General features: G+C 41.2%; 1 protein-coding gene across 4 annotated transcripts in view; it reads right to left on the bottom strand.

Moving 5' to 3' along the window:
- Positions 1–1,334: 1,334 nt before the first annotated feature.
- The window catches only part of rnaset2 (ribonuclease T2), a 56,684-nt gene continuing 34,784 nt past the window's right edge, over positions 1,335–23,234 (bottom strand). For 2 of the 4 annotated variants that reach the window (XM_084709160.1, XM_084709165.1), the window contains 5 exons: positions 22,932–23,039; positions 22,736–22,849; positions 22,595–22,640; positions 22,052–22,126; positions 1,335–2,043 (listed from right to left, as the gene is read on the bottom strand). In XM_084709160.1, the coding sequence (XP_084565286.1) occupies positions 1,855–2,043; positions 22,052–22,126; positions 22,595–22,640; positions 22,736–22,849; positions 22,932–23,039 (532 nt within the window). In that variant the 3' untranslated portion in view covers positions 1,335–1,854. The remainder of the gene's footprint in view (positions 2,044–22,051; positions 22,127–22,594; positions 22,641–22,735; positions 22,850–22,931; positions 23,040–23,234) is intronic. The other 2 variants (XM_084709161.1, XM_084709162.1) reach the window with 1 other exon arrangement.

Below are 23,234 nucleotides of genomic sequence, written 5' to 3'. Positions count from 1 at the left end.
AAAACAACCAACAGAACAATTTATTAAACATATTCTAAAGTTCAAGAGCACAAATACTCATTTTGTACCTGAAAAGGGGAGATATCAATGAAGACTTGGACACGATACATCCCTTCTAGCAGCTGCATTGAGAATGAGGCACTGGATCAAAGCTCAAGACTCCCCCTACCGGCCTCTGCAGGCATGATTAATCAATCACAACTCTCAAACGGCTCAACAAGTCGATCATAGATTAACATTGTATATAAATGAATTTCCATTTTATTTCCCTTTTACAGTTTTTAATACCTATTGAACTTATTGATCAGCATCCTAAATAAAATAAATCACAAAATCAATCTCACATCAACACTGACTTCAAGAGCATAGATTAAACACTATTTTCTGAGATTTGTAATTTTTCTCTTTTTTCCAAACTTTCTTGAAAAAGTAAAGGGCGTGGAAGTAGGCTAGGAATTATTAAAATAATATGGTGTCAATTTTATTTTAATAAAATGTTGACGTTACCATTAACGTGAATATTTTCAGAGATTAGTGATTTCTCACACTTTTATTTTTTACTTAATTGAAAAAGTAAATGTTGAAGTAGGCCAGACATTATTAGAATAATCTGGCTTCGGTTTGAGGTTTATTAATCCAAGGTTATTAACATTAGAATGGATGTTTTGCCATTTTCAGCGATTGCTTTATTTTTTTTACAAACTTTCTTTAAAAGGTAAAAGGTGTGGCCTGACATTATTAGAATAATATGGTGACAGTTTGAGGTTTTACAGAAATATTACAAAACACAATTTTCCTTTTGAACAGCGAGTTTCACCCACACAATGCTGAAAAGTAGCGTTTTCCAAATGTGAGACAAATGTCGAATATGAAACTAACGTCACCTCATTCATAAAGCATCTGTTAGCTAGCGCAGTTGCAACACCAATGTCCATATGGTTGTAGGTGGAGTTAATATTTCAAAGGAATTCTCACTATATAAGGGGTAGGCTACCACCATTCAAATATGTGTATCTTTTTCAAATAATTTTAACAACACTCGAAAGTTTACAGTCTGCACTTTCATGATCTGTAAAAAAAATTAAGAATGACCATGACCAAGGCCTATAGGGGACCAAAATACCAGCACCTTTCACAAATGTCACAGCTGCCCCAATAATATGTACATCAAAAGGAGTACCATAGTTATCGGTATTGGCTACTACAGTACGCTATCCAGAGCATCTTCCAAAGACCCTTAAGTATTGACATTCCCATCTGCCCACTAAGAAAAAGCAGATGTGAGAGCATTAATCCAGGAAAACCATTTCTTCAGCGGGGATCCATATACATACTTTTTTTGTCTTTAACAAAGAACTTTATTATTGGACAATTAAGTCAATCACACAGATCGATTATCACATATTCTGCCTGTGGTAGGCCCTCCCTTAGAGTTGTGCTTTCTTCTAGTGGCTAAACATGGTTCAACATTCATAACACACCAATCAACTCCTATAATAGCACTAGTGTACACACAATATATCTTAAATGAATAATCTTAAAATCAAAGTGCACTTTTAAAGACAAAATCCTCAGACAGAAATCAAAATCAACAAATGTGTCACATCATAATTATCTTTTCATGTATGACTGAACCAATGACGTAAACTGCAAAACTAGTGTTGCCGGTAATTAAAATAATGTAACAGTAAGTCAATATAAATCAAACTGTAGTAGGTTGTACAAAGTACAAAGTTCTCTTCTCAGACTCAGCTGATTACTGGGTCATGACTTCGTGTTACCCGCCAAACCTTTTCACCAAGCATAGACAAGGCACTTGACCTAATTCTAAAGATGTCTGACCTGACTACCATGTTAGACATCAGTTCTGCCCTTCAGTGGTGGATAGTACACAGGCATTTTACGATCACATACACTGAAGCCTGCAGCCTTAGGGCTGTTACCCAAAATTGCCATGTCAACCTCCATTTTTTCACAGTTCTCCAGCTGGAACTCTGGGTTAAAGCAGATCTCAATCTGTCCTAGGACCTGGGTCTGGCTGCCCTGTGAGAGATAAAACACACAAAACATATGTCAGAGTATAAAATTCAGTGTGGTATATGATAAACTAGAGAGGGTACAATTTCTGGGGAAATTGTGTCGGTTACAGATGGGTCTTTTTTTTTTTTCACTGAAATTTTACAACTGATATTTATGTATATTTTATATAAATATGCATACGTATTAATTAATGAAGATTGCATAGATTTAAAAGCATACATTAGTTGCTGCTAATCTAAACGAAGAAATTGGGCAATCCTGTGTAAAAATTGTCTTAACCTCTATGACTTAAACGTCCCTTAAGTTTTACCCTTCGAGTGATATTTTCAAGCATTTAGCCTGCTCATATTGCATTCATTCATTAATAAAGAACAACGTTGTCACCGGCAGTATCTCAGATGGAGTCGCGATTCAAACAGTATCATCTGCTAACCGAAAATATGCCCCCAAAATGTAAATAATTATGCTTGACATGTATTTAGGGGAAAATGGCTCATTCAAAACAAGTTTACTGTCAGTGAGACGTTCATTTACATTAATTGTCAGTAAGACTAGAACCTAAAATGCGACAATTTGGTCAGTCTAGAGAACTGTGTGGAAAAGCCAGATGTGTCCGTTTTGCTCCTAGATTCTGATCTTGCCACAGTAAATTGTACTATGAACTAGCCATGGGCATCAGCAGCATTTTGAAAGTGGGGGGACACGTTTTGCCAGGGGTTTAGGGTGTTTCTCCCCCAGAATTCTTTTAAAGATGTAGATGTAATTTCCCGCATTGTGGTGCATTTACCACAACTATTACTACCATAGTTGTTATACATATACTGAGGGGCTGGAAATTAACATATTTTGAAAACTAAACTTCCCAATAAGAAATGGGACATCTTCAACTACCTGTCACCTTTCAGCACTCACCTGAGCAACAGAGCTGTTTCCACTGCCCCTGTATGCTTTCCCTGCCTCTGACTCACTCTCAATCTCAACTACCTAGGCTATATCAGGAGACATCGAGATTCAGAGACATTCTTTCATATTCATAATTGACATAAGATTAATGTAGATTGTTCATATGAAGATTTCTGAGAACATCATAAATCATGTTATCAGCCTATCACATTCACAATTGGTATACGTTTAGGAGCCTAATTATTATGTAGGCTACAGTAAAAATTCCCATCTCCCTAAAGCATGACTGGACAGTTCAGAAATGGTCAAATGTGTATTCAAACCTGTAGTCTTTTCCACAGATCACATCCTTAGGATGTAAGCTTTCAGAAAATACATGGGTTAGGTGGTTGAATCCGTTTCCCTAAATGGCACAGCCCAAAAAAGTATCAGCCATATACTCCATTTACCAATACCGAATTTATTATGCATGGGCAGCATACTAATATGGAGAGAAGGACGTGTCTCTTGTCTCATTAGATAATATCCTGAGGGTAGAAGCTTTCAGAGGATATATGGTTTTAATGGATTAATCAGTTTTGCCTTCATGTTACAGACTAACATGTAGTAATGAAATGCTACAAATAGCCAAAATTGTTGAGCAACCTTGTTAAATTTGTAAGACAATTTTTTTCTTTTTTTTCCAGTCGTTAGAAAAACTAGCATGTTAGCTAAGGTTAACTCCAGATTAGCTCACGGTTGTTATGGCAATAATAAAAAAAACACCAGCAATTTCTTTTGTAGCTATTTGGAAAAAACATAATTGTCATCTCTTTCTGCCTGAAACTAGGTCTGAACACGGCCAAAAGCACAACATGTTTCAGACCCAGATTAAGAAATCAACAAATGCTGTTCCACTTGTAATGGGTAAATAAAGTATGCTATTGCCAAGTGCTAGATGTAGGTAAAAAGCTTGCCTATCTAGCTAGCTATAATCCTAATGTTTGTAGAAGGATCTTTGTGAATTAATGCTAACTAATGCTATTATAGTCAGAGAATGTCTCATAAGGGTGCTTTGGCCACTGAAGGGAAAACTTTGGCAACTCTGACTTACTTTCCTCTTCCTCAAAAAAAAACCCTCCTTATGTCCATCTCGTCTGTGGAACAGTCATGTCTAAAGTGCTAACTGCAAGCGCGATGCGTCGATCAAAGAGTATAGACCGATATATGCTTCTGCGTTTTTCGAAAAACTGACACGTGGGAACGCCCTCATCTCCGTGGAACGCCCTCTACGTCAGCCCTCGGAGAGCTTGACGTGCACCTCCTGAATTTTCGGACTATCCGTCGTAATTTCGGAGAACTTGGAGACCCGCTTGACTTTGATTGGTCAGTATTAAGAAGTGCTTGCGTAAGGTTGCCGTGATAAACAGGACGAACAGAATCGTTTGACCGCCATTGCTGTATAATTCATATTTCAGCTAAACGGTACATGTAAAGCAGCATTTGAATTCAAATGTGACGAGAAATGGGCAGTGTAGTTGCTGAATATGTGCATATTTTATTGATGAAACGGTTCATTTGTAAATGGGCTCCGACTTCTCGATAACCTAGGTAAATAAACACTCAACAACGTCTTAATAAAAACCATTTTGCCACCTACTCTTCTGGCGGTGAATTGTTTTCCGCACCCACAGCCTACGGAGAACCATAAACGCTGTCTATTTGACCGTATCCGTGACCCCCCGCCCCCCCCCCATCCGTAAACGGAGACGCAGAAGCATTTTTCGGCCATTACTGTACACTTACGGTGGTATAGTTTTTCCTACAAGTGTCTCGCATTCACAGCGTTGCAGTGAACTCTAACACTGGTTTAAAATCACAGGTAATGATAATTTCACCAACGAACCATGTACTTGTAATCTAATGTCATAATAAATCCAAAACCGAAAATGTATTTGTGGGAAATGTTTATTTTAACGATTGAAAACGGATGTATCACAGACCGCTGTCGTATGTATCGGGGCTAATGTCATGATGCTAATGCCTCAATTATTCAGAATAACTACTATTTCCGAAAGTAGATGTACTAGCTTAATAAAATCAGCCTATAATCATATTGTACATTACATTTCATAATTGTGTTTTTTATGACAATGTTTAATTAGTATATAGTTAATACCCTGGCCTCTTTGCTTGTGTCATTTGAGCAGGTGTCTAACTGTTTTAGGTCAAGCTAGCCTAGCTATCTCCCAGAAGTTGATTAGCCAGGGTTGCCAACTCCTTAGCAAGGAAATTAGCTATTGGTTGTCCTAAAAGTCGCTAAATGGCGTCATCGCCTAATTTGCATTTTTGTAATGGCTGCTCTGAGCAATAGTATCTATTCTAGGCCATAGACATTGGCTTCCTGCAGAGCCGGATGAGAGCTGCTGATGACGAAATATACTATTTAGTGTCACTAAATCGCAACAAGATAGGATATTTGAATGGTTCGAGAGGCCAGAAACAAGGAAAACTCTGGGGTATTTGATTATTAAGATATGGATATATTTAAAGTAGTTGCCAAGTGCTTTTTAATGTCTTAAAGTTTGGCGTATAACTCAGCTTTATAATACAGACAGTATACCCGTGTATCATCACCAATAAACGGTTTCAACCAGCCTTTAAATTCAGTGTTTGATTCCTTTCTGTATTTTTGCGAGTATAGTTTTGACTTCGACGACATAACTAGCTAGCAAGGGTTTCACGAGGAAGTGAGTAAGTGACTGAGGCTGTGTGTGGTTAAATGTGGTGATATGTTTCAGTGCGACAGTGAAGAAACGTTTACATTTATACTTATGTACAGTATATTTCTCAGTAAACCAGGGTGGGAACAACGGTGGCTTAGCGCATGCTTGATTCATTTGCAGTCTGGATACGGAGTGTGTGGGTCTGCTGCGCGAGACTATTGTGAGACTGGCCGCCTGTGAGTGCTTTGGGAAGGAGCTCTCGGCAGCACCCGCTTATTGTTGAGGCGGTACTTCAAAACTATCCGTGCTTTCAAGTCAAAGTCTCCAAAACACCAGCATGTCTCCAACAACACCGGAAAAAGTCGCTAGATTTATCGCTAGTCGCGTTTGACAATAAAAGTCGCCAGGAGGGTTTGGATAGTCGCCAGATATAGTTGGCAACACTGTGACGAACTGCTAAACTAATGTTCTACTACAGGTAGTCACGCGTGTCTCGTGAAGTTAGTGAGATAAGTCAACGGTTCTCAATTTTCCCCTGGCGACCCCCCAAAATTCCGTGGTGACGTTTGGCGACCCCCTATTCTAGTGACTAGTGGAAACATGGGGAAAACTGGAATTCTCCTCCCCCAAAAGTAGCTAGCGCTATGGCTGGATACTCCTCTCGATAACTAAAAAACGTTCGAATTTCTTCCACAATCGACCGAATTGGCCAAACAAGGCATGTGCATTTACCTTACCTTAAGTTTTCTAGAAATCTGCTCATATCGAGGCTTAACAGTGCTGTACTACTACAGTCATAGCTGCCTGTCCTGTCGGACACGTAATTCTTTCCTAAAAAACTTGCGTCACTCCCACAAACAAATGCTTTGTAAGTAAACATTTTAGACTTTTAATTGACAATATTGACAACACATATTAAGAAATTTGTCTTTACTCATAATATTGTCTCCGATTTCAATACGAAGCTGTTAATCTACGGTAGGCAATATCCCATGGTATCCGCTCTGGCTCCGTCTCGGAAAACAAGGGCTGCTGTTGCTGACGAGACATCTATTTCCCCCTCCCAGTAACCCCTTAACCAATGAAATGTGCTTTGAGCTGAAGTTGTCATGAGTATCTGGCAGTTTTCAGAAATAAAATCGGTGATTGGACGGCAAAGATATTAAGGCAGGAAACATGGAAATTTTATTTCCCATATTTGAATTGTCAGACAGGAATCATCTTGTCTCAAAACATTTTTTACGACCCACCGAAAACCTCCACTTTGAGAGCCGCTGACTTAAGTGACTGTGTCTAGCAAGTTAGCCACCATTAGCTTCACTTTTCGCAACAAAAACTTAATTCAAGCCTAAACTGAGCAACGGAACCTAAAATTGAATACAAGCAATGCAATCGCTACCAACACAAACCTTTTAACAATGTTGTCTATGTAGTCCAAATATTGAGGGATCCTTAGGGGTGGGAAAATAAATAATATTTATGTGAGAGAAAAAAAGGTTGTGCTCTCGCCAAAGGCAAGCACACCTAATAATAAAATCTATACTACAGTTATTGATTTTATTACCACTTGAATTCTATGCTTTACTTTACATGTTACTGAGCCCACTCACAACCATGGCTCCACCCTTGACCTTGTGATTACTAAAGAATTTATAATACATTACAGTACAATTCTAGAACTATAATCATTAGCTGTATCACGGGCATGGCACTATCAATAAATCCCAGTTATTAATATTTGTGGCAACTTAATTACCAAATGCATCACGGGCACTGTGCACTATATAGCAACGGGAACAATGCTCATAAGACTTAATAAAGGATCCATGTATTAAAATTATGTATTGTGCTTATAAAATGTATGTCTTATGAACTTGGAAGTGTGCTCAGGCTTAAAACATTGTGTCTCACACAGGGTGTGGGAAACAGGCTGTATTTTGTGTTGTTTTCTCTCCATTTCAGAAGCAACCTTGAATCCGGGCTGAGACAGCACCCGAGCAGGTGGGATGCATGGGGAAGAACAAACTCCCTGATACACGAGAGAACAAGCTCAACCCTTTTTTGATATTTCTGTTTCAATTGCACTGTATAATATATACTAGGGCAGGGACAGATAGCCAGTTGGACTTCGTGAACCAGCCCAAACTCTGTTGCGGGTAGGGAAACGTAGACAGCCCCACTGTACTTGTTGATTTCCAACTGCTGCATTGTACTTGTTGATTTCCAACTGCTGCATTAAAGCTGATATTATCGGACCTCTGCGACTCCAGACCACTCTTTCTAGAACACAGACTTGTGTCATTGAATACCATCATTACATACTGGAATAGACACAAACAATCTAAATCCTTCATTACCAGTGTAGGGTAACGTTATTTTTGAAAGTAACTAATTACATACAGTTACTAGTTACATTCCTTGTAAAGTAACTCATTACTAAAGAATATATTGTTCTTATTAAAATGATACATTGTGGTTATTAAAGTTATGTCTTATGAACTTAGAAGTTTACTTAGGCTTAAACATTGTCTCACACAGGGTGTGATTATCGGACCTCTGCGACTCCAGACCACTCTTTCTAGAACACAGATTTGTATAATTGAATATTATCATTACATTATTTAGTAATTTAGCAGACACTCTTATCCATATTGGAATAGACAAAAATAATTTAAATCCTTCATTATGCTACTTAGTTACTTGCTGTAGAGAGTAAGGTGTTAAGTTACTTTTGCGTATTTTATTTCTAAGACAATTCACCTTGTTCATTCTTATGCCCAGAAGGCACATTTAACAGGTTGATCTCAGAAATAGCACATATTGTACTGAATATTCAGTGTCACTCGCATATAACATGATCACTCCTCATTATACAGCAAGACAGATTAAGATAATAATCCACCATAATGAAAAGCAATATTTCCATAAATTCTTGAATCAAGAAACTCTTTAATCAATAAATACGTTTGTAAAATGCCAGGCAAAAGTCTAGTAGTTAGCTCGCTCTACAATTTACCAGTCAGCTAGGTTTGAATCTATGAGCAAAACGAAGCGAAGCTATAGCTAGGTATATGGTAGCAAAATGGTGTTCACTTAGCTATGTAGTACTGAACCAGACTATTTTACTTACTGTAATATAAACTTAAACCACTGAACGGTACAACAACACATCACACAAGCTTGAGTTCAATACATTATTTAATGTTACATTACGTAGGCCTGTACATGCAACTATTTAGCTGGTCGGCTCCATGACGCCGGGTAAATTGGGCTCGTGAGACAGCTCACCAATACAATACAATACAATCTGCGAACTGTCTAATTGAGGCCTAGGCGATGGTGACAACCCAGGCCTACTCATACACTAACTTTCACTTCTGGATTGCATCTCTGTCTTGGGTCATGACCAAGGATGTCTCCATTGTAATACTATCTGCGAACTGAGAATCTGACTGATTGTGGCCTAGGCGAAGGCGCCAACCCAGGCACACTCACACACACCCCTTCCCCCATCCAATGCCTTCGCCTGCTTGTTCCCCCGGTGTGGCTGGCGGGTCTGTGACCAGCGCCTAGTATGGCTGCAGGTCCAGATGCTACTTGTCCATACCCCTCTTCACTCAACGTTGCAAGTCATGTGGTTCTGTAATGTTGTACAATGTATGTGCTGAGGTGTTTTTTGCCTGTTCCCACACTGTACTCCTCTAGGAGCATAGTCTGGGGGTTGCCTTTTTTTCTCCTCTCTCTCCTCGTCCTGTCTACCCCCATGTCATGTTTGTGTATTAGAAACTGCAAATGGCAGCTCGGATCTAAGACGGATTCGAGAGACCGCAGATAGAGTGCGACTAGTTAGATCAACACTTGTATTATTGTTTTTGTTGATTTTATGTAAAGCACTTTGAGCTGCAATTCTTGTATGAAAAGTGCAATATAAATAAAGTCTTACTTACTTATCAAAAGAAAGAAGGGGAACCCACCTGTCTGGAAGATTAAGACATTTTCGTAGGTACCTAGTGTTGTGTATTGATATTAATTAAGTTTGTTCCCTCGGGGCATCCATAAGGCCCCACTGTTAACCCCTGTTGAATGCTGGGTATCTTTATCCTAGAAAACTTACACTAAAGAATACATGTCATTTCCATCACGGTCTCCTGTCCGATCAGTTGTCCGACTTAGTTGTATGAGTATTGAGTGTACTACACAACACCTAGCGAAAAGTTGCCTCAACTTTCCTAGACTTTTAGCTACATGCTGAGTGCTCGCGACCAAAAGACTACTTGTTTGAACAATGAACTAGTACCGGATTCATTCAATTAACTAAGTAACGCGTCAAGTTACTCGTTACCTAACAAAAGTAGTCTAACTACTGTAACGCTGTAGTCAGACTACTGTTACATTGTAACGCGTTACACCCAACACTGGTGATTACAAGGGTCAAACAACTGTCATATCTTCTATCAGTGATCTTGCTCTTTCCGACCACTTTTGTATTTTCTTTACAGCACTGGTACCTCAAGTAAAATATTGTAATGAATGTTAAGAAATGTTATCTTGATTCTGCAGCTGCTGAACATTTTAAAATGATAATATGAACCGTACAACAACCCCAGGGGTTGTAAAATGACAATATACTAGTAACCACTTTCAACAGCAAATTAAGCGCCGCTCTGGACTCTGTAGCACCTATGAAACAAAAAAAGGTTGGAGCCAAACAAAATTCGGGAATTAATCAACTTAAGAGATCTTGCAGAAGGTCTGATGTAGACCCTGAAGCTATTTGTTTTGAGAATAATAGTTGGCTGATGAAGTTATTGGCAGCCAAAACCTAAATGGCTGCTGCAGCCGCCAAAATGTTAATAGCTACAAATGTACAAATGGCTGAAGCTGCCACTTCATGGACGTATTTGACCCATTTCCCCTAAAGCAATAAGCTTACGCTATTTAAAGAGACCGTCCACTCAAAGTATGTTCTAAATGGCAGAAATGCTGCCAATTATTTATTAACGTAACAAATTATTGTAAAAGGACAAATAATTTGTTTGTAAACATTCGGGATGCGCGCGCAGCATGTTGGCAGAAAACCGGGAAAATATAGCCTTTATAACGGCTATATTTCATAGCCGTTTTATTATACAAATAGTTCAATTTTAAAAGACCAAAAAGGTCAAGGAGGACAGACTGTAAGAGAGAAAGCGATTCCCCATTGATCTGTAACATCCAAATTTTTATTTGGGGGCATGAAAGTCTTGAAATTTGAGTGAGAATGTCGCCCGGTAGACTGCATAGTATTAGGCGGCCGCAATGTCTTCACGTCATGTCACAAAACTTATAATTTTACAGTTTTACAGTCAAATCTACACCCAAAAAAGTAGTGCAGTAAAGCTTTCGAGAGATATGGGAACGGCTTTTTGTACCCAAAATACAAACGTGAGCAAAGGCAGCAATCGCTATCGAATCAACAGACGTGCAATTTACTGTAACTAGCAGGGGAAGAATACAAACATCGAAAATCACCAGTTAACTTAATTTAAATTAACAAGAACTAAAGAATAATACAATAACAGGCTTAAATGAAGTAACAACCTAGATTATATGAATTACAGTTCTCAAGGACGCACACACGCAATCTCAACTGCGGTTTGAAGTGCGTGTCCGGGCTATTCTCCGACATGCATTCGAACAATCACTGCTGATAGAAGGCCTAAAATTTTGTACAGCCCTATTTCTGATACCGTGGCAACAGAAATTTAGCAGTGGCGGCCCGCCACGGCATAATCGACAGAGGAAAGAGTACAAAAATATAGATAAAACACTACTTGTAGTCCTGACACAACGACAAACGGCATTCTTACTTCCATAAACCGAAGATCTAACTAAAGACTGAGTAGCCTATCCAACGTAGAAATTAGGAAAGTATGTGAGAACAACACAAATACTTTTTCTAGTTGTTTCCGTCATTTCAGCTCAGCGGGAGAGAAAAATGCATTCCTTCTTTTGCTGTCGATGTCTATGATCATCACTATTGGAAAACGCAATTTTAATTGGTCATCAATTCACTGTGAGTCCTGTGTATCATTGCAACGAGCACGAGACTGTGGCGAATCCGGTTTGCAAAATTGATTTAGTTTATCATTTATTTTTGTGTGTGTGTGTGTCTTTATGTGATAGAATTATTGTTGGATGCAAATATTTTCATCTGGCTCAGCCAAAAAATATCAGATGGCGGCTCAATTTGGCTGACAAAATTATTAGCTGGCTTTGGCTGACATGGCGGTTTTGGCGGCGGCTTCGGGGGTCTAGTCTGAGGCCCTTGTGTACGTACATTTGCAAATATAGCGTTATCAGCGCCATGGACAACCCGCAGTTAGCGCACGCTGTGGTACTTCAGTTTACGTTGTATTTACCAAACCTACAGTTCATTGGGTAAGCGGTGCCTTTCTCCGTCCACTATACCTTAAATTGCGAGCATTTAAACGCGCAATTGAATGGGCCTCCTCTCTATCATGAATCAGCCACCAAAGTCCATAAGACTTAGTGATAACGAAATTGATGTGCTTGTTCATGAGGTAATAGCGAATTTAAATATTATAGAAAGCCGGAATTCCTCACCGACACAAATGCCATCTGGACCAAAATTACAAATTCCAGTGACTGTAATAATGCATGGCTGCTTAATCTGTAATGAAAACGGAAAAAGTGTGATCCTTGTGGCAAAAATCCTTTCAGCTCGTCTCCTTGGCCTATGTCGCCGTCTGGCTCGGATTATTGCTGCCATTTTACCAGGAGGCACATGCGAGGAAACCCCTATTTTGGTTTACACCTGCTTTTAAGAGGTGCAGAATTTTCACCACAAAATGGAGGCACGCTTTCACAAGTGGTTTCTGTACTTACCGCTTAATACATAATTAGGCGCACTTTACGCATCCCCTCCCGTCTCTTTATGGGAAACTCCCATTTTTCCCTGGACCCTCCCGTAAATGCATATGCACGACCTGGAAAAGCGCAATTTGCCATTTTCAGTTCCCGCCATGCTTTTACCCGCACGTTGTGATTCAAATATGCCTGAAATGGGTGCAAACGTGTTACTAATGAGGCCCTGAGTATTTGCAAAAGGTTACAGGTCCATTATGATATTAAGGAACATCTTACTGTCCTTAATAAGGCAATAAGAAATGCTAGTACAGATAATTTCTCTGAATTGATATCATAAATTCGAACAATACACGATACAGCGCGCACACCGCATTAAGGCCTGCATGAAATTGTGTTGGTCAATACGAATTATTTGAGCCAGCCCTTGGGGCACTATTCACGGTAATTGTGCACAATGATGTTGCGTTGATACATTTAGCCTTCAGATTGACCGGTCATTCTGCACAACACTATAACATAGAGGCTCTCAAAAGCTTTGGTTTTCTGCACAAAATTAAGTTCTGGTGTAGGTCTTCCTTTGCCGATTAACTCCAACTTCTCATTGAAAGTTAACCTTGAAAACGGCGCAAAGCAAATGTGAAACAATGTCCTCCTCTCTAGCAGGAACGTTATTCGCGGCTTCACTTGTGAAGTGAACGAAATTTCACTGTCAATTGAAATTTGTCTTTCATGGAAGTCCTATTAATCGGCCCTCTGTAAATTCATAGCTGGACCACCAATCACAGAGCTGCATAGCATATTCCTCCCAACAACCGAGGCAGCAAAATTCTGATTACTGGGGATTTTTTCATTTAACTCTTCACATTCCAACACAACCTGAATAGGCAGAATTGAAGGGTTTATTTCAGAAACATTGGGCCACATTCTCGAACATTTTCTGAAGTTTCTTCTGAAATATTTCTTACGGGCTTCGGAAAAACAACGTATGAAAAAGACGTTCGGGTCGAGTTCAGTGTGAGACTGGCGGCGGCCAAAGACGGGGGCCTTGGCGGTCCGACCCTCGGCTGCAGAAGCTAGCTCTAGGGACGTGGAACCTCACCTCTTTGTCGGGAAAGGAGCCTGAGCTGGTGCGCGAGGTAGAGAGATTCCGGCTAGATATAGTCAGCCTCGCCACGACGCACAGCATAGGCTCTGGAACCAGTCTCTTTGAGAGAGGCTGGACTCTCTTCCACTCTGGAGTTGCCCTCGGTGAGAGGCGTAGAGCTGGGGTGGGAATACTTGTTTCCCCTCGGTTCGGCGCCTGTACATTGGGGTTCACCCCGGTGGACAAAAGGGTAGCCTCCCTCCACCTTCGGGTGGGGGGACGGGTCCTCACTGTTGTTTGTGCTTATGCACCAAACGGCAGCTCAGAGTACCCACCCTTTTTAGAGTCTCTGGGGGGGGGGTGCTGGAAAGCGCTCCTCCCGGAGATTCCCTCGTCCTCCTGGGGGACTTCAATGCTCATATGGGCAATGACAGTGAGACCTGGAGGGGCGGGATTGGGAGGAATGGCCCCCCCGATTTGAACCCGAGTGGTGTTTTGTTGTTGGACTTCTGTGCTAGACACGGCTTGTCCATAACGAACACCATGTTCAAGCATAAGGGTGTCCATATGTGCACCTGGCACCAGGACACCCGAAGTCTCAGTTCGATGATCGACTTTGTAGTCGTGTCGTCGGACTTGGGGCCGAATGTCTTGGACAATCGGGTGAGGAGAGGGGCGGAGCTGTCAACCAATCACCACCTGGTGGCGAGTTGGCTTTGATGGTGGGGGAGTACGCCAGTCAGGGGCAAATGTAATGTGAGGGTTTGCTGGAATTGCTGGCAGAACCCCCTGTCAGAAGGAGCTTCAACTCCCACCTCCGGAAGAGGTTCGATCATGTCTCGGGGGGGAGGCCGGGGACATTGAGTCAGAATGGGCCATGTTCCGGGCCTCCATTGTTGAAGCGGCTGACCGGAGCTGCTGCCACAAGGTGGTCGGTGCATGTCGCGGCAGTAACCCTCAAACCTGGTGGTGGACTCAGGAGGTGAGGGATGCCGTCAAGCTGAAGAAGGAGCCCTTTCGGACTTTATTGGCTGGTAGAACTCCAGAGGCAGCTGGTGTGTACCGGCAGGCCAAGCGGAACGCGGCTTTGGTGGTCGCGGAGGCAAAAACCTGGGCATGGGAGGAGTTCGGTGAGGCCATGGAGAATGACTTCCGAACGGCTTCAAAAAGGTTCTGGACCACCATCCGGCGACTCAGGAGGGGGAAGCAGTGCTCTGTCAACACTGTATACAGTGGGGGTGGTGCGGTGCTGACCACAACGGGGGACGTCCTGGATCAGTGGAAGGAATACTTCTCCCCGGCCACTTCCACCAGCTCTTCCTGGGGGACCCCGAGGCGTTCCCAGGCCAGCCGAGAGACATAGTCCCTCCAGCGTGTCCTGGGTCTTCCCCCGGGGCCTCTTCCCAGTGGGACGTGCCCAGAACAGCTCACCAGGGAGGCGTCCAGGAGGCATCCTGATTAGATGCCCGAGCCACCTCAGCTGGCTCCTCTCGACGCGGAGGTGCAGCGGTTCTACTCTGAGTCCCTCCCGGATGACCGAGCTTCTCATCTTATCATCTGCAAAAAGCAGTGACCTGATCCTGAGGTCACCAAACCGGACTCCCTCAATGCCCTGGCTGCGCCTAGAAATTCTGTCCATATAAATTATGAACAGAATCGGTGACAAAAGGCAGCTCTGGCGGAGTCCAACCCTCACCGGAAACAAGTTTGACTTACTACCGGCAATGCAGACCAAACTCTGGCAACAGTTGTACAGGGACCCGACAGCCCCGATCAGGGAATCCGGTACTCTCGGAGGACCCCCCACATGAGCCTCTGAGGGACACGGTCGAACGCCTTTTCCAAATCCACAAAAGTGTAGACTGGTTGGGCGAACTCCCATGTACCCTCCAGGACTCCGCCGAAGTCCACTGTTCCACAGCCAGGACGAAAACAACATTGCTCCTCCTGAATCCGAGGTTCGACAATCGGACAGACCCTCCTCTCCAGGACCCCTGAATAAACTTCCCAGGGAGGCTGAGGAGTGTGATCCCCCTAAAGTTGGAGCACACCCTCTGGTCCCCCTTTTTAAAGAGGGGAACCACCACCCCGGTCTGCCAGTCCAGAGGCACTGTCCTGATGTCCACGCGATGTTGCAGAGTCGTGTCAACCAAGACAGCCCTACAACATCCAGAGCCTTAAGTCTGGGCCTCCCTGCTTAGGTTGCTGCCCCCACGACCCGACCCGACCCCCGGATAAGCGGCAGATGACAACGACGATATCCAAAATTCGAATTCTTGATATCCAAAATGCAATTCTTGATATCAAGAATTCTAATTTTGGATATCAAGAATTCATTGGTTAAATGATAAAACGGCTTGCCATAGTCTGTAGAGTTGATGTGAACACAATCACCAACGATTTCTCACAAATTAATTAACACTTCTAACACAAAGAGTTTTCTTAAATGCGATTCCCCCTCTGTTTTGTTAAGGAATCGCATTTGAGACAACTCTGGCTGATTAACGACTGCTATTTTGAGTTTGAAAAGTGTTCTGAAGTTCAGAACGAATCCCAGATGAGAAAACTTTCATGAATGCCAAATGTTTTCCTAAATCCAATTCAGAAGAAAGTTCTTCTTAAATTCTTCTTCACTGCATTTGAGAATGAAGCCCATTGTCTTTTGACTGTCAAATTATGAATGGATTAAATACAATTAGAACAGATTATTTTTAAAACATATTTTATATAATAAAATAGGGTCCCCCCCTGTTCCAAATGTGAGGAATTTGCAGCATGTTTCAGGGATAATATAATAAACAATAGGACGAGTATCACTCAGAAACTGCATTGTTCAAGGTTGTGAATGACCTAACAATTAATGCTGACTTTAAAAAGTAGTCATCCTTGCCCTTCTGGATCTGAGTGCAGCTTTTGACACTGTAGATCGTGATATTTATTCTTATTAAAAGACTAACTGGCCGGAAATATTTTGTTGCTCTTGGTCACCATCGTTCAAAAACTTTTGTGAGCGGGATCTAAAAGACAGCTGATTTTTTACGTTTACCCACTGACAAACGACGGTTTGTCGACTATCATTTTAATGGTACGTTTATTTGAATTGTGAGAGACAGAATAACAACAATGAAATCCAGAAAAACGCATTTTAATGAGTGAAATAAGTACTTGACTCCCTCTCAATCAGAAAGATTTCTGGCTCCCAGGTATCTTTTATACAGGGTATATCTTAAAGGGAGCGCTCTCTTTTTGAGGAAACACATTTTTCTCACTACTCCTCCTACAATTTTTGTCCAATCTTCCCCAGAATTGGCACAGATCATCGTCAGAGCAACCCTCGCTCAAATTATCAAAGGATTTTAGATTTTCAAAACCGTTTTTCCTGGTACAGCCAATCAACATTGGCAGCAAAGCAACCAAACAGAAAGTTGGGTCATATCTCAGCAACTCTTTGAGAAAACAACACCAAATGTGGTATGTCAACCCGGAACGCTCTTCGGAGAATGCCCAAACAATCTGGTGTCATGTGATCACTGAGAGTGCCTTTATTAAGTGATTCATTTGTCTTGTGATATCTTGGGAGATCCCCAAGAGAGTGTCTGACACATGATAACTTGTGATAACAGCCGAATTGATGCGGCCACCATTTTGAATGAATGAAAAAAAAAATATGTCTCTACTCCTTCAACGTGTATCCAATCTTCACCAAATTTGGCGGAGATAATCTTCAGACCAATCCTCACAAAAGTTATCACATGGTTTATTTATTTTCGAAACCATTTGTCCGGTACAGCCAATCAAAATCTGCAGCAGAGTCGCCAATCAAAAAGTTGGTTCATGTCTCAGCAAATCTTTGATGTATTCACACCAAACTTGCTGCATGTACTCTGATCCCTCTTCTGAGGATGTCTAAAATGTTTTCTTGGACATTTGACCTGCTTGGCCACCTCATTGCTGCTTGCAGCTATATTTGTTATTCTGTTTCTCACTGTGTTATCACTGTTCACATAAACCTACCATAAAAATTATGGACATGATAATTTCTTTGTCAGTCAGCCAACGTACCAAATCTGCAGGGGATCAAATTATTTTTTCCCCTCACTGTAGGCCCCTCGTTAATCCAATATTTCCATACAGTACAACCCTCTACGGACACAATGAAGCTTAAGTCGCCATTGGCTAGTATATTTTTTATTTTATTCGCCAGACTTTTTACATGAAATGCATGTAAACGATGCAACTGGAAAAAAAGTACATTATCTGTCTGAATTCGTCTTTATGTTGCATATGATTTAATCTACCAATTTTTTGCAAATGGCTTTCTCTTGCCACTTGATTTCAGCCACCTCTCCACAGCTGATCATGGATCATGAGCTGAAGCTCTGGCCTTCTGTTTAAATGAAGATCAGGTCTGAAAGGCATGAGGATGTGAAACTGCTGTGGACATCTGATTTTATTCTTTTTTGGTCACTGAAGGCTCTTTCGCAGTTGGCAGAGCTGAAAACATTTTAGACATCCTTAGAACAGGGTGCTGAGTTTCTGTACCAAGTTTGGTGTGAATCCATCAAGCAGCTTTGCTGCTTGGCCCCTAAAAAGGTAGAAAACACTTTTATGGCTTTGCGGCTTGGCCACCAATAAGAAAAGGTAGTAACACCAGTGCGTATACACTGCAGTGACGCAATGCGAGCAACAACATGTTTTCCATTCATTTTCAATGGAGCCAGGCGAATCGCTTGCGTGGTGCATTGTGGTTAAAGTATAAATCAGCGCTAAAGGCCGATTTCTACTTCTCCGACTCCGTTATGGACAGACACACGCACGGCATCGGACGAATTGGTTGAATTTATACCACTCCGACGGCTTTGCGTGCTGAAAGCAATTCACCGCCAGAACAGTAGGTAGCGCTGCACTGCGATGCTAGCTAGGTTATTGAAAAGTTGGAGCAAATTTACAAATGAGCCGTTTCATCAATAAAATTAGCAAATTTTCAGCAACTACACTGCCCATTTCTCGTCACATTTTAATTCAGATGCTGATTTACATGTACTGTTTAGCTGAAATATGAATTGTAAAAACTTACAACAATGGCGGTCAAAGGATTCTGTTTTCTTGTTGGTCACGGCCATATGTCTATGGTCACGGCAACCCCGCCTCCGCCCCTGACTCAAGCAGTTCTTAATACGGACCAATCACAGCCAAGGGGTATCCGTAAAATGACGGACGGACAGAAAAATCAGGAGGTGCACGCAGAGCTCTGCGAGGGGCTCGGAGAGGGAGTTCCTTGACGGAGAGGGCGTTCCCTGTGTGCGTGTCCGTGAAAACGCAGAAGTATAAATCGGCCTTAAGGCCTGGCACAGGTTTGCCAACGTTGTCGGTGCTCCTGGTGGGTTTTTTGTACGTTCAAATTCAGTCTCTCGTCACATTACGTAACTTTGTTCTGGTAACTAGCTAGTTACAGTAGTAGCCTGGCTGGAACTCCCTGGTCGTATCGACAGATTAGCAGAGACTTGGAGTAATATAATAAAACATTTTTACACATGTCAAAGTGTATGTCTATTAAACAGTTTTGTATTTTGTATAGAAGTTGTATTTTGACCGATGTTGCAAGTACATAAACCCAAGTCCGTACACTTGGCCATGACAACTACAACAGTGACTTTAGAGAACTACAATTCTACATTAATCTGTTTTATACGCCCCCGAAGGTGGCAAACTGTGGGAAGGCAAGCGATGGCAAGCGATTTGCATCGCTACAGTGTAAACGCACTGTTAAGTGGCTTCGCCGCTTTGAGGCTTGCCCACCAATAAGAAAAGGTAGAAACACTTAAGTGGCTTCGCCGCTTCACCACCAACAAGAAACAGTAATCTTAAATTGTCTAGTTTCCCAAACTTTTTTTCTGGGGACCCATATTTTAAAAGTCTTCGCCTTCGCGACCTAAGCCAATAGACATTATTCGTAAATCACAAAATTAAGGTGGATTTGACCATTATTGAACAATAATAAGGATATTCTATTGTTATTTTAGAACTTGTAGGCCTACTGCCATTGTTAATAAGCAATCTCAGACAGTGATCACTTCTCACTGAACAATTGAACCAGCAATATTTAAAGAAGTTATCCAAATGCCTAATTAGACATTAAATATAGGCTATAAAAAAAAAACATATAGCCCATTTCTTCTTATTTTCAACATTCAATTGAACCAGAAATATTGGAACAAAATATGTAATAATTACAAAAAGATTACAAATTATACAAAACATGTACCATTTCAACATTGCTAATGGGATAGGTAGGCCTGTCTGCGTTTTTGTACCGCGTTCCAGTCCGCGGTGCAGGAGGAGAGCACAACACGCATATCAGGCACAGCATTCAGTCATGTTTTTGTGCTTTGACTTCATTTTTGTGAGCACAGAAAATCCCAATTCGCACATGTACACGGTGGTAGTGAAAGGAATAAGCAAAGAAATACTGGCCCTCCTGAGGACAGGATATTCTGACGAAATGCTCTTCCAGAATGACGATAAGGTCACAGATCCATAGGGTCAGTGGGATCGCAGCTGAGCTGCAACAACTCTCCAACTCTCTGTTGAGTTTGAATAAGCGTAGACGGCTGCTGGTCTTTCAAATAGGGGAAGCTCATTTTCGGCCTAAATCATATATATTTTACATTAATTTTCTAGTTCACTGGCTAGTTCACCCCTACGACACTAGCCTAGCCACATTTATTCATTTAGCAGACACTTTTATCCAAAGTGACTTCCAATAGAGAGCTTTACAAAGTGCATAGGTTACTGATAATAACAACAAGATAGCCCCAAAACATGAAGCACACACATTGTGAACAACCGAAATAAGTGCCAAAGGGAAGAACCATAAGAGCATGGAGTTAAACAAGTTACAATTAAACATGAATCGCTATAAATGAATGAAGGAACGATCAACGAAACAAGATTAAACTCTAAGACAATGTGGGAATTGGGTTAAACTGAAACAAGGCATGTGGTGTAGCTTTAATTGTATGAAACGTATGATGAAAAAGCAACTTCGCCAAGCAAATACCAAGAAATAGGTTGCCGCAGTTTGTCTTTCGGCTACACTTACAGAATCCGCAATGGGACTGAACTTGAATAGCTTTGGTAACTTTTTATAGTACAAAATTACTGTCAATCAAAAGGAGATGCAGTCTTTCGACAGACCCTCCAATCATCACGCGGAAGCCCAGCGTCCAGGCCAGCCCACTCCTCCATTCACCCCCAGAGACGCTGAGCGTCCATGGACGGGACATAATCACAGTTTTGAAGCACTGAAAAAAAACTGTTCAAAACTGCCCCAATGAAGTCCATGGAAGCTGAGCTTCAACATGGAGATGGACTGTGGCGCTACGGGAATGAATGAGAAGGAAATCAGTCAGTCGACCTGTTAATATATGTAGCTGATTCTGAATGAACTCGTCTTTGATATGAACGTGTTCTAACTCATTTAAAATGTTAACACAACAGTAAATATTTGACCATTAATTTGTTTAAGAAATCGCCACAGGCAGAGATGCAGATCGTGACAAGGCGACCCCCCAAAAATCTCTTGCGACCCACCTGAGTGTCGCGACCCAGTCTTTGGGAAACACTGGTCTCTAGATAACAAAAATAACTATTAAGCGTTTTCTGTTTAGACTGGAATTGTAGCTTTTTCGCGTCCATCTCTTTGTTTGTGACGAGTGACGTAAAAGCAAGTCGATCTTTTTGTGAGAGAAAGCGACAGAGGCAGTGTAGTGTTTTACCTTCCCTAGCTACCAAAAATCTTATTTAGCGACAAATTTAGTGACTTTCCGTTACTTTGGTAATCTCCGTTATTCATTATTGAGCAGCAGGAAAATAACTAATTGTACGTCTGTTGTCATAGCAGCCAATCATGTTAACTCGCAGTCAAGCAACGGTGCGTCATTGAAATCTGCTCTAAACGTATTATATCCCTCAAAGTCACAGGCGAGTGAAATATAACAATTGACTATCCATTTGCCAATTAAAGATACTTTTAAGTCGCCTAGCGTGAAATGCTTAGTGTTTTGTGTGTATATACTCTTAATACACATATATATAATATATGATTTTATATATATAAAATCTATTTACTTTTTCTTGTTTTTGTAACATGCCACGTTTTCTATGATGTAGTATTAATTCATGCTATTTGTGTGCTATGTAACATGTTGGTACCTCATATTCTCCAGGAGTGTGCTCAATTGTCTCATTTCAGGGAGGTCGGGGAAGAAATATTTACAATTCTCCTATATTGGCCCAAATGGGTGAGCTGGTTGTTTGCTTCCCTCTGGAATTTTTTTGTCAAACACAAGTGTTTGTGTGTCCCCCTTTCCCCTCTGTGAAGCACATTGTGTTGCCTTCTGGTATGAAATGTGCAATATACATAAAGTTTGAGTTGATTAAATTGTACCTTCCCAGGCTGAACACACTGGATCTTTGGTTGCACTTGGTAGAACTTCAATATGGCTCCCTCAATGTCATCAAACTACAAACAGAAACAAACAGATAAAAGCATTGCAAACTATACATAAGCCAATTATAGCAACAATACATTCATTATTAAAGAATTATGCTGTGCAACTGTCACCTTCCCTTACTCGCATATAAAGTCTGTGAGCACTCATTCTTCTTTTAACCTTTTTAACATTCTTCCCTCACCATTCATTGACTTTAAACATAATGAAGTAACTTCATACCACACTACTACACCTTTAGAGTAAAGTTGAGCCAAAACATAATCACAAATTAAGCCTGTGTTCTGTATAGAATGGGATGTCAGTTTTGAAAAAATGATTCTACCCTGCCCTGAAAATGGTGCTGAACCTTAAGTGAGTCCAGACATGTCCACCTCAGCTGCTAATTTTGCTTGAGGAAAATCTGTCTTTTTATGTGGTAATGTAAGAGACGTACAATTGTGAAGTAGTTAGGGTAAAAAAAAAAGAAAGGTAATTACCGAGTAGTATTCCTCAGAGGGAACAATATTGAATTTTCTCAGAACTCTGAAACATAATTACATATGATGAGTAACGGTCTAACTAATGAGTAACCAAATGGCAAAGCCTCTTGTGTGAATCAGGTTAACCACATGTCTCACCCATCTAGGCCCAGCTTGTGGTAGAGCTCCAGAGCTTTGCTGAAGTACTTGTGCTGACTGTTCAGGGACTGTGCCCTGGCCGCACACGTCCCATGCTTGTTCCATTCATACTTCCTATCAAAAAGCACACAACATCTTTAAGACCTAATAATTATAATGTGTTTCTATAGGAGACACTTTATCCAAAGTGACTTACTGTACAGGGGGATTTGAACCTGCAACCTCTTGATCTGCCATCAGGTGCACTACTACCACTGCAGGGCTTGAAATGAACCTTTTTACTTGGTGGCACTGGTCCTCCCAACTTAAAAAAGGAGGAGCACCAGCAAAAATTTAGGAGCACCCACTGAATATTAAGGAGCACAACAACTAACATTTTTATATTGTAATATTATTTTGCGCAATGTTAGCTTCTTGTCACGATGGAGCGCAGTGACAAGAAATGACTGATGGCTAATATTAACCAAACACAAAAATTTGCTGTGTTCGACATCGGCTG

Source organism: Hypomesus nipponensis, chromosome 11 (genome assembly GCF_054491055.1).
Source record: "Hypomesus nipponensis isolate SF chromosome 11, ASM5449105v1, whole genome shotgun sequence".
In the NCBI taxonomy this organism is placed as follows: Eukaryota; Metazoa; Chordata; class Actinopteri; order Osmeriformes; family Osmeridae; genus Hypomesus; species Hypomesus nipponensis.
The sequence above is the reverse complement of the archived record's forward strand: the minus strand, read 5'-3'. Positions and strand labels throughout refer to the sequence as shown.